The 16,472-nt window shown below is 34.4% G+C and overlaps 1 protein-coding gene across 1 annotated transcript in view; it reads right to left on the minus strand.

Annotated features, from left to right (window-relative positions):
• Positions 1-2,681: 2,681 nt before the first annotated feature.
• Positions 2,682-16,472, minus strand: part of LOC119840729 (alanine aminotransferase 1-like) — a 21,568-nt gene continuing 7,777 nt past the window's right edge. The window contains exons 2-10 of the mRNA XM_038367447.1: positions 13,120-13,209; positions 12,676-12,770; positions 8,380-8,570; positions 7,968-8,170; positions 4,589-4,711; positions 4,056-4,262; positions 3,646-3,789; positions 3,394-3,508; positions 2,682-2,955 (exon numbers count right to left, since the gene is read on the minus strand). Coding sequence (XP_038223375.1) covers positions 2,804-2,955; positions 3,394-3,508; positions 3,646-3,789; positions 4,056-4,262; positions 4,589-4,711; positions 7,968-8,170; positions 8,380-8,570; positions 12,676-12,770; positions 13,120-13,209 — 1,320 coding nt within the window. The 3' untranslated portion in view covers positions 2,682-2,803. The remainder of the gene's footprint in view (positions 2,956-3,393; positions 3,509-3,645; positions 3,790-4,055; positions 4,263-4,588; positions 4,712-7,967; positions 8,171-8,379; positions 8,571-12,675; positions 12,771-13,119; positions 13,210-16,472) is intronic.

A 16,472-nucleotide genomic window follows, 5' to 3' on the forward strand; every position in this document is an offset into this window, starting at 1 on the left:
AACCTTTCCTGCCTCTGTAAAGTCTATTTAAAAACAAGAATAAGAAATAACACGAAATAATTGAATCAGCAAACAATTGTTTCTATGTCTAATTGAACACGAATGCTCGATATATCTGCCCCACTCGGCTCGGGCTCTGAAACATTCAAACCCCCGGGGCACCTCGCCTCATTCTATACGATTCTAATAAAAATTTATTCCTCACTAAACCCGTTATCGCTCGCTCTTTAATACCCAATTTTTATCGCTTATTTCTATTTTATTCGAAACAAGGAAATGAAAACGTGTCGATATGACGCAGCTATGAATATTTACAAATTCATTTGGACTGTATTTTTTATTAGTGATGTGATGGCAGATGTCGAAGTAACTGGCGAATTGTCTTTCGATATACGGATAATAAAGGTGAATAAAGTTAAGGATACCTTTAAAACGGTAATAGATATTGGTGGTAAGGGTAACAATTCAGATGTGGAATACCCAGATGATAATATATCGGATAAGGAAAGTGAAGCTGGAGGTATTATAAGAGCGAATGAGTTAAGAGTAACAGCTCCAGCCATGATGGAATGTGTATACCAGTACCCGGAAAAAGAACAGTTCGACGCTGTTTTGAGTGACATGATGAATCAATTGACTAAGGTAGAACAAAGACTATATTTATTATTTATACCTTATGATTATTTTAATTCATGTATTAACAAATTAAATATCTCAACGTTTATTTTAATATGCGACCTTTATAAATATATGTATATTAGTGACCATCGTTTACAGCATGACATTTATGATGGCGGTTTAGTTTCTGTCGTAGATTAACATAAGTTTTAATTTTCTTAAGCATTAAATAAATCCCTCGAAACGCAGATTTTCGTCCGAGCGCAAGACGTCATCCAGGAACAGTCTCGGCGTGACCCGACCCGATTCCGTGTCGTCAAAAAACTAGATTCCAGCTTCTTTGAAAAGGCATTTGCGAAAATGTCCGATGAATTCAGGTTATTAACAAATTTTCTGCCTAGTTTTTATTATTTCGTGATCGTTCCAGTTGAGATATTCTGTTCGTTATATATGATAAAATCGGCTACAAATTGAACAAATATTTTAAGTCGAATGAAAGGATTGATGACTGGAAAGAAGGAATGGACTGGGAAGGGTGAGGAAAAGGAAATGGGCCTCCTAACTCTACAAATATCTTCCAGACAGTTCTACAACACCACTGTGCCAATGTACAACCGCGCCGCCGACCCGTGCCAAAATCAAGAACAAATCAAGCAAGTGTGGCAGAACCTTCTGGAACACTCGCAGAAGACTCTAGAACGCGCTGGTCTCCTCTGCGTAGAGGAATTCCTGCGCACCAGGAGCCGCGCTGATGACTCTGTGGCGCGACAGAAGTTAGACCAATTGGCCAAACGGGAACTTGCTAAAATACGACTGAATCTGCTGGACAGACTGTGTGATGATTTTCAGATGTGTTATAATGAACTTATATAAGACTCGTATATTGAAGTTTTTGTGGAATTATTGGACTTTTTTCTGATAAAAAAGTTTGCCTCACGATGGGGTCTTTTTTGTATGCGATGTTCGTATTATTTTGGATATTTACAATGTTCAAAGCTTACAAATACAAACGCCTAACCTAATGTTCACACAGCTGTCAAAAAAAGTCTTTTGTGTTGCTAGATTAAAGGAATGTACGTCAACTTGGAAAATTTATACATTCATATCTTCATAGATGCACACTTGTCTCACTCTATTTTTTTCTATAATTAACTAATTGTACCTCAGAATTGTTTTCATCGATCCTTACTGTCATTAATTTCTCATTAAGATGAAGGTTGACTGAATCATTCACAATCATTTATATATTTGCCTAAGTCATTCCCATTAAGATGGTCTCGTAGCTTAACTGACTTCCACAAACGAGGAACAAAGCATAATTTAATAACATTTGAATATATTAAGCCTCTTGCAGACTACACAAGCGGAAGAGATCAAAACAATATTATTTCATTATACTTATTTAGAAACAACCCAAAATTCTCTTAAAGACCACGAGGCGGATATTACTAAAGACTGTATTTATTAATGACGTGGTTATGCAGGCAACATTCTTTGGAATTTTAATGAAAATTGAAAAAAAAAAATTCTAAACACAAAACGCCTTCAAATTGTCAAAACTTGACTTAACTTAAAAGGTACCAGTCAGACAGCCAGTCGAAAGTTCTGAAGTAACAAGGTCAAAAAAATAGTTAAAGTGATACTCTCCTCCTTTTTTTGTCCCTTGAAAATGTATTGTTTATTCTCAAGTTTAATAATTATATATTATATATATATACATATATATATATATATATATATATATATATATATATATATATATATATATATATATATATATATATATATATATATATATATATATATATATATATATATATATATATATATATATATATATATATATATATATATATATATATATATAATTATTATATAATTATATAATAATTTAAAGGGTACCTAGTTTACTAAATCCTGCGTTAAAAGTAAAAACCTACCTTTTATCTGTTTTAAAACATTGTAAACCCGAGTTGTTAAAAAAAAAACATTATTAGAGCGGAGATCAAAATAATAGTCATTTTTCCAAAAATAATTTAATTTAAATAATAACACACGAAACAAATTATTAAAACGCATTTGGTTGTTTTGCATAGCCCAAAAAAATAAGTTATATTCTACTTCCACTCAAGTATTAATTAGGTAACGGGTTTGAGATTATCTCGCACGTTAACTTCTTCATAAATCATTCAGAATATTTTTGCAGGAAGTTATTGTGAAACCGCGTGATGCTGTCCATCATGTGCTGGAACTCTTCACGAGGATGCAGGATGGTGGTGCGGAAGTGAAATGTTTCAGGCTTCTGGCCGAATCCAGTGCCGGGGACGACACACACACCTAGCAATATTCATTGTCACTTTATAGTTTAAACAGGAACCAGACGCTTGCATACGAATAATTGAATATAAAGTAATAGAGTCAAACTCAAACTCAAGTTCAAACACTTTTTTATTCAATAAGACTTCTCAAAGAAGCACTTTTGATTCGTTATAAAATAGTTTTAACATTTACCACCGGTTCAGAAAGCAGTTTGTACAGAGAAGCGCTTGCAAGAAACTCTGTTGTTGCTCTTTTCAAATTATGTAAATTTTACATTTGAATACATAAGTAATATATATACATAATAATGGTTTCAATGAACTGTCAATAACCATTATTTTATACAAAATATATATAATAAGAACTTTATCCCTCTTGTGTTTACGTGGCAGAACTATTTGAGAAAACAATATTAATATTCATTCATTCATTAATCATATCATGATATATTATTACCTGTCTCCTCCAGAAGTCGTAAGCAGTAGAACTCATCTGGAGCTAAATTCATCTGGGCTGCGTCATCCTGCGCGCGTGCAGGTATCTCAATCCGCGGAAATGCGAACATGGAGCCCTGAGTAACGATACAGGAACCAACATTGACAAGGAGTATTTTCAATGAACTTTTTTGATCTTGTTAAAATTGATTAGATGTGGCATCATAGCTTGGTTAAAACTGTATTATTTTATACACTTATAATAGTTACTCACATCAATAACATTACAGCTATAGCCCGGAATGCTATTGAATGTTCGGTGCGCGGTGGCGGCGCGCTCCCGCAGCACCCGGGCGACGCGCGCGCGCTCGCCGCTCCACCGCGAGTACGACGCCTCGCCGGGACGGGGGGGACGCATCTGTCAATTAATTCAAAGAATTATTTATTTAATTATACGAAGAAGACTAATAAAATACGTTAATATATACAATAATTTTCAAATCGCCATAATTTAGATTAACAATTTGCCACCGGTTCGGAAAGCATTTTCCGCAGAGAAGAGTCGTACAAAAATATGGAAAACAAAACTAATTTTGTGCTGTGCGTTTGTACAAGTTGATCGGATATTTATTATAAACATCTAAAATCGTCGAGAATGTCATATGCCTCTCTAAAAAAACATACAACACAATCCATGACACACTGCCCCAGCACATTCGGGCACTGCATGACGGCGCGCGCGGCGCGGAAAGCGCTGAGCACCGGCGCGGCCACCCGTAGCAGCTCCACGAAACCGGCGCGCAGCCCGCACTCCGCCGCCCAGCCCTTGGAGCAAGTCACAAAGCTGGCTAGCTCCATGCTGTTGTAAGGAGAGCCCATCGAGTACATTACCTGGGAAGATATTTTTAAAAAATGCCATCAATCAGAATTTTGATTGAAATGTCTAGGTATAGTATAAGTCTACAAAAGTACTACAAACAATTGTATAGGTTGCGATGACAAGCTATTATGCAACCTATTTGATGCAAGGAATGTGGAATTCCTCCATCGGAAAAGGGACACAACGTCACAACATGTCACTATAACCTATAAAAGAGAATACTGCTTATTCAAACTGTTTTGTTTGTTTTAATTTTAGTCATATTATAATTGACTTAGGCTGCACACCTTAAAGTAAGTATGGATCGCTTAAAATATAAAGTATTTTTATAATTTACCTTCTTAAAAGAATGAAACGGTTTACTTATAATGTTCTCCTGGTAAACCTCATCCGCCAGAAGGAACAGCTCGCGTTTGTGCGCGAACTTTATTATTTCTTCTATGTTCTCTCGTGACAGAACCTGCGAATTCCATATTTACCTTTAAACTATGCGAGGAATGCGAATTTATAGCATGTGACATGCTTAAGTCTTGGAAGAAATATCTTAATTTATTAAACCGCATGAATTTTTTTGGGAATCGAGCACGCTTCGGCACGAATTGGGCCAGCTCGCACCGGGGAAGTACCACACCCCCACAGAAAATCGGCGTGAAATAATAGCTTGCTATTGTGTTTCGTACGCTGAGTGGGGGAGCCGGAGGCCCATATCCTTTTCCTTACCCTTCCCAGTCCTTTCCTTTATTCTTCTCATCAAACCTTTCCTAATCCCTTCCCAATTAAAGTCGGCAATCCATTTGTAGAGGCGAAAGGTCTGCAATTGACCTGACGCCCCTCCAAATGTTCATGGGCGGTGGTAGCGCTTACCATCAGGCGACCCACCAGCTCCATTGCCGACTATGACATAAAAAAAGAATAATGGCATTTGTTGTCATTTTTATAATAATACTGTATCAGTAATAATACAATACTGAAAATATCAAATAATATAACACAAAAATAGAAATCTTAACCACTCCAAACATAAAGTTACAAGAGGAGACTGCCACTAACTTAGTCCCGTATTGTAGGTCTCGTCTAATAGGATTGCTAAATTGTTCTCAATCCATACAAACAAGCTTAAATTAAATTTAAACTAACCTAACCTAACACTGTAATTTTGTGCAAGTTTAATTATAATAAAGTTCAAGGTTGACTTTAAATGAAGTTTCTATCATCAAGTTATTAAGGTGTATATTAATTATAGTTTAATAAGTATAAGCTTTATATCTTAATTATAATACATAGATGTCGATCAAAAATTAGATCTTAATACTTCAGAATTCCAGCAGTTTTATTTCTTTTCTAGCACACTGATGTGCTCTCAACCGGTACTTGGATCACTTTACGTCTGTTAATATGCATCAGGCAATAAACAGGATGTGACATCGTTGAACATAAACCTCATAAACTCATTATTCCTTTTACACCAATCCCACCTCTATCAGCGAACAGTAAGAAGCGTTATCGCGTACAACCGTTTAATTTCCTGACACTATCTCAAAGACAGCTCTTTAATTTTACGACCACTTTCCTAGAAGGATAAATAATTCAGATCGAATTATGTGGAATCCTTGCAGCAAAGGACTGAAAACTAGTCCACAGTCGTTTGAAGGCGATCGGATATAAAATTGAGCGATATTTTTATCATACAAAGGTGATTTTGCTAGGAAAACGTTGAATACTAAAGGATAAAGAAAATGTTATCTTATTTTGTGGACACGTGGAGACCTTTCTTTGAGATCGTAGTTACATTATTATAATGTATGCAGTGCGATGACCATGAATTATATAGTATATACGTATATTGGATATTACATTGGCTTAAATGTTACGAGTATTGAGTAATTCACCGCAAATTTTTTAATTTTGATAAAACTTTCGAAAATAGGAAATCTAATTACAAACGTTCAGTTCATTAAGTTCTGAATCCTGAATAACTGATTGACAATGTATTTTATAATTATATTTCAAAAGGGGTAATAATTTAAACTCAACTCAGAGAGTTTAAAATTCATGTCGAAGCAGTTTGACTTTAGATAATATTTTATTTTAAATAAATTAGTCATATTTATGAAAGACTCCGTGACAACCAATTATAATTCAAAAAGCATGATAACATAATTTAAAATTAATAAAATATTACAGAGATAGGTTACGTATATCAATCAAATTCAAGTTCAATCAAAACATCCTCATTTCGATTCCAAATATTCCTAAAATAGAAAAAAATCATAAAAATAACCAGAACAAATCAAATTGATGAATCTGCTAAACTTTTGAACCGAACAAACAAAGAAGCAACACTTTCCCCACAAATTTCGTCCCAAACTTTAGCCATTAATTGAATAATACTTTTAATTATTAATTAATTATAAGTTCCACAATAAATTTCATAACAAAAGGACATTCTTTGAGTTCCCCTAATTGTAGCGTTTACTCGGTATTTCATAAGTCATACTTTTTCCATTCTGACCTGGCCTTTTTGTAAACATAAAGCAATAGTTCAGTCATTTACTCATTCAAATATCATCTCGCAAGCAGCCCACACGCTGGGTACTGGCGAGCGTATGGCACACATCCGATTCATCATCTCGCGTGAGATTAGCGAGCGCTGACGTTGCAACTTTTACGTGATAATCCAGAATTTTCCTCGTCACGCTCCGATATCCCGCCACGATTTATTGATATCATCCTGCAATGTATCTAAAGCATTTGGATAAATACAACGCAATATTGTCATGTTCAAAATATTTCGTCAGAAATGATACATTTTCGGAATAGAAAGTTTTTGGAGGGTTATTCATGAAACATGTTTATTAGCACCACTCGAAATCTCAGATGTGAGGTAGCCAATCAATCGAGAAACCGATGTGACCAACACTTTAATAAGAAAATTTTATTATAATTATTTCCCAATGGCCCAGATATTTTTATGCAGACTAACAATAACATTTCCCTTTGAACTCTATACGAACCTATGGATTTACAACATCGTTATGGACAGAGATTAAACATAACATTTTTATCGCCTAGTAAACTTATTACAATATTATGAGGAGAATTTAAAACGAGATCCCGAAAGAGATTTCAAACGCAATATCTTCATTACTATTCACACCGACGCTTCTAACGCTTTGCTGGGAGCAATAATCAGGACTCACTGAAATAAATAGAAAACTACAAACAACCATATTCTTTTATCCACGCTAATATTTAAATGAGCAATTTCGATTTATACAGTTTTCTTATAATTATAGATTAATTGCGGATAGTTTAAAAGAGTAGGGCAAGTCCGAATGTTTATTTATGAGACAATTCCCGTAAAGTGTCGAAAACAACAAAACTATTTAACATGATCGAGTCCTAAAATAGTGTAAAACCTTTTACGTATTTCATAATTCGTATTGAAAAATATCGTCTGGCTCGCTCCGGTTGCATCGATTCAAATATACATCCTATATGTTGGGCAATTAGTATCAAACTTCCTCAGCAAAACCTATTTACATGTGTGCATAACGACATATTTCTCTAAACCGCGATTGTAGAATGCTTTCACTTCAACTTATATTTACAACTTCTCCATAATATGCATCTCGGCGTAACTGACCAGTTTGTTGCATATATATCATTCTCCCCTTTCGCCTGGATTTCTAACATTCTTCCTCCTTAAAGCTTACCTGTCCCGTAGGATTCCCAGGATTGATAACTACGAGTGCCCTGACGCAGCTGTGCTCGCTCGCTTCGTTCCAGCTCCGCTCCAGCTCGTCCACCTGCAGCGCCCACTCCGCATCCTCGGCTAGGTAATATGGCACTTGGACCAGACCAAGCTCAGAGAGAGTCCCAGAGAACAGTGGGTACTGGGGAATGGGGATCATGACCGCTGAAAATATATTTTTTTATATACAAAGTCATGAAATAACTATCAGGCTATCACCACACCTTGAAACTTTATTGGGCTAACTTCCCTGCATTGATGAAGGAAAAACATAGATAACTGTGATATCATGATTCAGATCCTTCTTCACAAATCTACAAAAAAATAAGTATGTGGGAGCTCTATTCATCATATCCCAACTACCAACGGCTTACCTGGCGGCTTTCCATCCACATCCTCAACGAACAGGGTGAGTACAGATTTAATGACGTCAGAGGCTCCAGATCCCAGATGGATGTCGTCGCTGGAGGCCGGCACTCCGTCTCTTGCTGCGAGGTACTCCGCCACGCGACGGCGCACTATGTTCAGCCCCGCAGATGGTGAGTATGAGCCTACTGATCTTTCCCTGAATGGAAAAGTATGAATTATTATGGAATAATATATGGAGGAAAGAAAAGTCACAAACCAATAAAGTTTTTGGGACGTTTAAGTAAAACATGAAAATAGAATAGATATAAATGTTTATATATTTAAATCAAATAAAAAATCGAGAAGCTGCAACGACTGATGTTAAAGAAACTACTATAGCTATATTAATGCTAACCATCATCATTTAAAATGGTCGAAATGGAGGGCGACTATGATAGGTTAATTCTTGAATAATTTTGCTTATACACCAATAACCTTCTAACAAACATAAGAAATATTTACACGAATAAACAATTTGATTTTGTCTGAAATCCTATCGATTGATGACACAAAGATCACCGAATCCATCAGCTGAGTAGACGTCTTTAGTCTCGTGAATTATTTACGCAAATCCATTGTACTTGTCCCTCAGATAGCTGTATACATTACTTATTCATGTAAGTACCCTGCATGTGATTCCACTCATAGATGAGAGAAATCATTTTTTACTTGAGTGGACGCAGAATTCATTAAGTTGCTTTTAATTATGTCATGTTGGATCGATCAAGGTTATAAGGATTTGTTGACCTAAAAAGAATATAATATATAAAAATGAATTTATTAAAAAAATACAGAGCATAATGTTTCATCTTTATTTATATTTATTCCTATAGTCACAGTACTTGAAAGGGCTCACAACAACAAGCGAACCATAAGAAAAATAGCCTCAGAAGAAAACTGTACGTGTGGCGTGCTTTTACAACCCTCATACTCGTAAACTAACCCTTGGGAGGGCTTTTTATAAAAATCTGGTTAGCAGATCGTTAAAAGATACATGATAATACAAAAACAAGACTTGTAACGATGATAAATTATTATTTTAATGTCTTGCAGTTCTTAATTCTTTTTCACCTATGGCTTATAGTATATTTACACGTTATTAAATTAACAATTTCTAGGAACATTATATGATCTACGAGTAAGAGAATGCAGCCTAATTTTGAATAGAACCTTAAAAAATATAATTTGAACTTATTGCATTTGATTTAATTGATAGAACACGAGTCAATTGAAATATGATCGATATTAATTATCACAGACTTCAATGACTATATTGGAGTCTATGCGCATACAGCTTTGTTGTTTCAACATTCAACTTTTGTGAACACGCTATAGCGAATTAATAACTGACCACCTAAAACGAAATATTATTTTTATACGGTATTTCACAAATATGGAAGCTATTAAGGTCAGGGTCGTTTCTTTTAATTGGTCAGCGCCGGTGGAAAGCGGAATATAAATTTAATGCTGCTGTAAATTCAAATGACCTTAGAATTTTATTATTAGAATTTTTAAGTACATTAAAGTAACGAAGGCAAAAGAACTTCATGAAAGGTAAATTATTCTATAAATCGCCGATGTTGACCTTTACATGATTTTTTAGTTTTAATTATTGATTTTAATCAATAGTTGAAGCACTAACTTATCGATTCGCTATATGAAGATAGACTGGGACTATGGTGATACACACTCATCTTTTGATTTTAAAGTACACGTCATTACATTATTACTATCCCCTACATGGCATGTCGTACATTGTAACGTGAAGAGAAATCAATGTCCAAGCAGAGTATTATTGGTACGGAATTATTTCTAATATAACTATATATACTATATACTAGCTTTCCGCTCGTCGCTTCGCTCGCGAAGGTAGCCAAAGGAAATTCCCATGGGGATGATATGTTTTAGAGCGGTAAATCGTACCGTAGCCACGTTTCGCCGGGATAGTAAGGAAATCAAATGAATATACTTTCGCATAAATAAAGACTCAGAAATGATATACAATTACATACCCAATAGCGTATTTAAATATCAAAACGCCAAACATTACACCCAAATTAATTCAATTAGCTTAGTATTCCATTAAAAATTGTATGCTAATGCGAATTTAGCATATGAATATAAGGGATCTCGCGGATTTGCATGACACGGCCGTCACTCGCACGCTATGTATTAATCAATTCTATTAATTGGCGGCATGAATTATTTGAGTTCGCCATGAACAATGCGCTATTTGTGAACAAACGTCCGATCTGATTTTCGATTGGATGATTTAGGTCGGTGAAATGTTCTTTGATTTTATGTTTATTGGTTGTCTGTTCTGGTTGCGGCTGCCTGAAATATACATTATGATAACGTTGTGTATTATACTAGGTTATATAATGGAGACTGTATCACACACACTCAATCGGTTTATCCTTACAATATGTATCTATGTGTGCGCCTAACACGACGCAAAGTTAACTAAAAAAATATTGTATTATGTTCTATTATTACAATCTATTCCCGGAATAAGGCCGTACCTGTACTACCTACATAACAACATAATCATAAAACAAAGTAGCGACGTCTGTTTGTCTGTTTTTATTAGCGATGAACTCAAAACCACTGCACTACACAGGAGGAAAGTTTTAGTTTATAATTTTTTAAGCTTTTATATATATTTTTGGATATATAACGACATCTCATCGGCCTAGAATGTCTATCTATATAGCAAACTAACACAGGTATAATTGAATTCCCAAATATAGCGAAACGATAATGCCATCCGGATATAAGTGACAGGCGAAAGTCGTTAATCTCAGAGCAAGCAGGGCTGCATAATTAGGGCAGTGGATACGTGACTAGCGTGCCGACTTGGACCGACTCTATTTACATTGAGATGGGAAAAACGTTTACTCGAACACGAAATCGAATTATGTAACACTGAAATCTGAATAAAATGTAATTTTTAATCGGAGTCGGAATGGCGTTTTGGTTTTAAATAGAAAAGGATCGACTTAGTATAGTATAGTATAGTGAAAAATAAAAAGAAAGCTTCTTAAAAAGATCGGCAGATTTAAACAAAGATGCTGTGGATAATCGTACTTATATTAAAAATGCGGAAGTTTGTAAGGATATGTGTGTGTGTTTGTTGCTCTTTCACGCAAAAACTACTGGACCGATTGCAATGAAATTTGGTAAGTAAACATCTGGACAACTGGAATAACATAAAATCATCTTTTATCTCGATATTCCTACGGGATACGGACTACGCGGGTAAGACCGCGGGGCGCACCTAGCATGTAAATAAATAAACAAAAAATCTATTTTTTTACACGGTTGTCACGCGCGTGAACTTATACCAACCTATGCCATCATTAAAAAACCAAAAAACCTCATAATTATTATCATGCTAGTGATGCTAATAATTTAAATGTTATAATAATTTTAGTTCTTTAAATGTTGATCAATCGTTTTGCTAGTAGCTAATGATTTAAAAAAAATCCTTTAAAGTTTTATGCAATTTTACAATAATTGGAGTTTACTATACTATAATAATATAAGGATAACATTACTTTTAGCACAGATAACACAATGCTATAATAAAACTTGTAGTTACTGGACACTAACAAAATAAAAATAAAATACATCCTACACAAGATTGCCCCGCCACTTTAAAAAACGTATCACAGCGGGGGATTTGTTAAAAACTATTTTAAATACACAGATAAAACACGGAGTTCATTTTATCCAACGAAGATACGATCTCAGCAGCGAGCGCCACGCAAAATGGCGCAGCAGGCGAACGCTTTGACTTTTTGTGATAAAACATATAAACTACAAGCAAAACGTTGGTGTAAAAATTTGAAAAGATTGCCTTTATAAGTCATTGAAAGCCCGCCGTGAAGCGGCGCGGAAATACATTCGAGTTTTTGCGACGCGTAACAATTTACTCTCAAATATTGAGTTTAAGGTTTTCAAATTGTGTAAGGAATATTGGATTCTCGCTTCCTGTGAAGCAGTGCTTGTTTTGTGTGCTGTCACAATATTTTTTGGAGAATATTTCGCACATGACAGAGTGTAAGAAACATCAAGTACTAATATTAATTTAAAATACTCATTCAATAAAATCTACTCATTCACGCCTCAGTCATTATTTAACCTTTGTATTGTTTAATTAATTGATGATACACAATGCCTTTGAAAGAAGCTTAGCTGAATAATTAATCATATTAACTTATACTGCACAAACAAACATGATAATCATATTCTCAACGCACGTGCAATCATCCAGTATCTCCTTGACCCGTTCCTTTACATCATCAGGTATTTCTGGTGAGTTCATCAAGTCAGGACATGCCGCTAATGCCAACACCTGCAAATTGCGTGAAATTCAAAAATTAAAGTAGGAAATCCTTGATTTATTTAAAATGTTTCCAATTACAAAGAGTTCCAGTTTACACCAACGGGTTTTGTTTCTCTAATAATCTATATAAATAAAAAAGAACCCTTATTTCTCTTCTACACATGTAACGTTTAAAAAAAATTCTTTCATGATTAGAAAACTGCCATTATACATAAGTGACATAGGCTATGTATGTACCACAGGTGAAACCGGGGCGAATAGCTATTAAATATGTAAACCATGAAAAACGAGCATTTCAGCTCTTTTAATAACATTTCCCAACTGTTTCAATAACATATCTGATGATAAAGTTACCTACCTGTCTGACGAAGGTGATGGGTTTCTGACCGAGCGCTTGGCAGTCGCCGATGTTTGCGCGGACCACGCGAGAGAATGGCTTCGACACACCCTTTGGTAAAAACAAGCAAATAAATGATTACAATAATATTATGTATACTCATTGTATAATTAACATTATAAGACTGTGTTATAAGCTATCACCCACTGGTATTTAATTGGTGAACGTGGCTACAAATTTGTTCATGGGTGAACGTGGCTACAAAACTCATAAGTTGTGGTTTATAAACCCTTATCGTGTGAAGCTGCATTAATTAATTATCATACTATGTACGCTACGGTTTCCATTATATTCTCTAATTATCCATCCATCTCTATTCCATTAATATTTTTTTTTTTCTTTCTCTCTTTCTAATCTTCCATCGTCAACAAACATTGATATAAACTGTACTATTAAATAATAATAACGAAACATCAATGTTTATTTTTATAATAGGCTCGCTCCACCCCGCCACGGTTCACTGTAGCACATTATGATTGCATGGACGAGAAGTGAGGAAAATGGAAAAAGAAATATTTTTGAAGCATGTATATCGTGTCAAAGAGCTCCACTGATGCAGAACTTTGAGTTTTTGAAGCGTAATAAAATCATCACAAACAAATAAGATAACATCAACCACAACAAAGTTAAGGAGCTTTTCATCAAACAACGAAACAATTTAACGCATGCTGTGCATTTTAATTGCATTTATAGACTTTTTGTATTATTTTGCAAGCTTTGGAAAATGTCGGTTACACTTAGCGGAGTTATCGTATATTGCTTATTCCTCCAACCTGTAGTCACTAGACCAAATTAGTATAAGTATATAAACATATACTTATACATATAAACCGACCTATCTACTTGCGTCATTACATAAATGGATATACATAATTGTTTTATGTTTGTACAAACAAATTGTATGACTTTAAAGAAGCAAATAATTATATTTTTGCCGTCAAATACAAATATCGCAATAAATTATGAGGAATAATTAAAATTCCGATATTTAACTGATCTGCGCTGATACACAATACTGCTGTATAAACATACTGTATGTACGTGTATACGGACAGACACCGCAACCAGCCACGGCAATAAATTGGAAATTAATTACAAACAAACAGAAATATGAATTAAACGCACACAGTTAATTGGAGATATATGATTCGTGCACGGGCGTGGTGTACGCCGCTTTTAAACAGCTAATGCGCTATGCAAGTCGGAGGTACTTAAAGATAAGTGCCATATTGTTGTTAGCCGTATGAAATTCTACAAATTTTATTTCTATGTACTAGCTTTTCATCCGCGCCTACGACCACGATATCAAAGCAAATCCCCTTGGTGATGCGATGTTTCACTGCGGTAAAAGGTAACCTATATTATAGCTACCTTATCCATAACTATCTCTGGATACAAAAACAATATCATAAAATCGTTCCGTTACGACGTAAAAGACAGACAAATGAATAAACGTACTTTCACATTTATAATATCAAGTTGGGATTTCTCATCATACGGATGTTCGCATATATAAACATATGATTGTCTTGTTGTCCCACTATAAAAAATTAATTTCCTTAGAATAGGTGGCGTTATGGGAGAAGATTTATTTTAAATTTGGGTATTGCCCAAACAGTAAACCGATGTAAAACCACACGAGCTAGTAAGCGTGTATGACACAAGGTATTGTTAAATTTACACCAACGCGTAACGTTCGTTTAAAACTTTCTCGTTTACCGGCAGAATGTAGTTTTAACGGGATATAGTACAGTTTAATGTGTTGCAATTTGAAACTAGCTATTATATGCTACCTTTACGCCCGCGGCTTCGCTCGCGATGTCCAAAGAATATCGCGTTTGGATGAGATTTTTAACCGAAATAAAAAGTACCCCATGTCACCTAGCCAGAAAAACACATTATCGTAAAAACGCTCCGTTGCGACGACAATAATTATGATATATAGCTGTGCCAGGTGGTTTCACCCGTGGACAAATAATAAAAAAAAACTGCCCATAGTATTTTAGGCTATTTTTTTATTTAAACGTTTTCCCTTAGTGCAGTTCAATAGAATTCAGACGATGCTTTGGTTACGGCATATCGCTATCGTATTCGTAAGAGAGAAACAAATGGTCTTTCGCATTTATAATATTGATAGGAATTAAAGTAAAGATTGTTGTTTTTCTATTTTGTGTCTCGACCCGCCAAAAATCTATAATGCTTGTTACCTTTTGCCCGGGTTGCCTGGAAGAGATCACTTCTGAGTGATAAGGCCGCCCAACAAATTGTACTCTTTCTTTTTTACTTGTTACTGTTAGTTATATATATATATATATATATATATATATATATATATATATATATATATATATATATATATATATATATATATATATATATATATATATATATATATATATATATATATATATATATATATATATTTTAAGTTTCCTGTACAATTATTTGTTAAAGAGTAATAAATAAAAAATAAAATAAATAAATATTATCAGGATTCCGAACGATCCAATTTCCGAACTGAACTTTTGTTGCAATTTATAAAATGAAATTCGTATTATAACAGCAGAATTTCCTATTATATCAACTGGGTCACTGTCATTGGTGAAATGTTATGTTAAATGTTAGTTTCCGAATTGAGATTTATAACGTAGTCAATTCAAGGTATAATATAACAATTTTTCCAATAAATTTAATTAAAATTCATTAATTAAGCTCCGAACATGTATTTGTTTGGTTTGTAGAGAGTTAATTAAAAATTTGATTCACTAAAGAAATAATTTCTAAAATGAGATGTATAAAAATCAAGTTACTCATATAATATTAATTTATGAATATTGTTATGTTTAATATTATATACGGTTGATGCTAAATTTAATGTTTTTTTACGCAAACAGTATCTGAAAATCTATACGTTCCATTAATCCCGTACGTACACCAAGTCCGGACACCCTGTATATATTATTATTAAGGGAAAATAAATGGCTGATAAATTCTTAAATAAGAGAGAAATCATAAAAACAATCCTAAGCGGGTTCTAATCCTGCCTTGTGTATTGAACACAAGGCGGGATTAGAACCCGCGTCATTTTGCCAAACCATACCAACGCCAAGCCTTCCAGCGACCCGTGATACCGCCCAAACAATCGAATTTCTTCTACTCTTTCTGTTACATCTACCTAAGGTACACCTCACGCCATCTATTGAAATGATTAGGAGCTATCACACCCAATACGAAACATTATTTCAATGATTACAATATTGTATCGATGGAACGCGGCCTTTTTTTAATTTAATTTTAAGTTTTGAACACTGAAA

The sequence above is a fragment of the Zerene cesonia genome, chromosome 7 (genome assembly GCF_012273895.1).
Source record: "Zerene cesonia ecotype Mississippi chromosome 7, Zerene_cesonia_1.1, whole genome shotgun sequence".
Lineage (NCBI taxonomy): Eukaryota > Metazoa > Arthropoda > Insecta > Lepidoptera > Pieridae > Zerene > Zerene cesonia.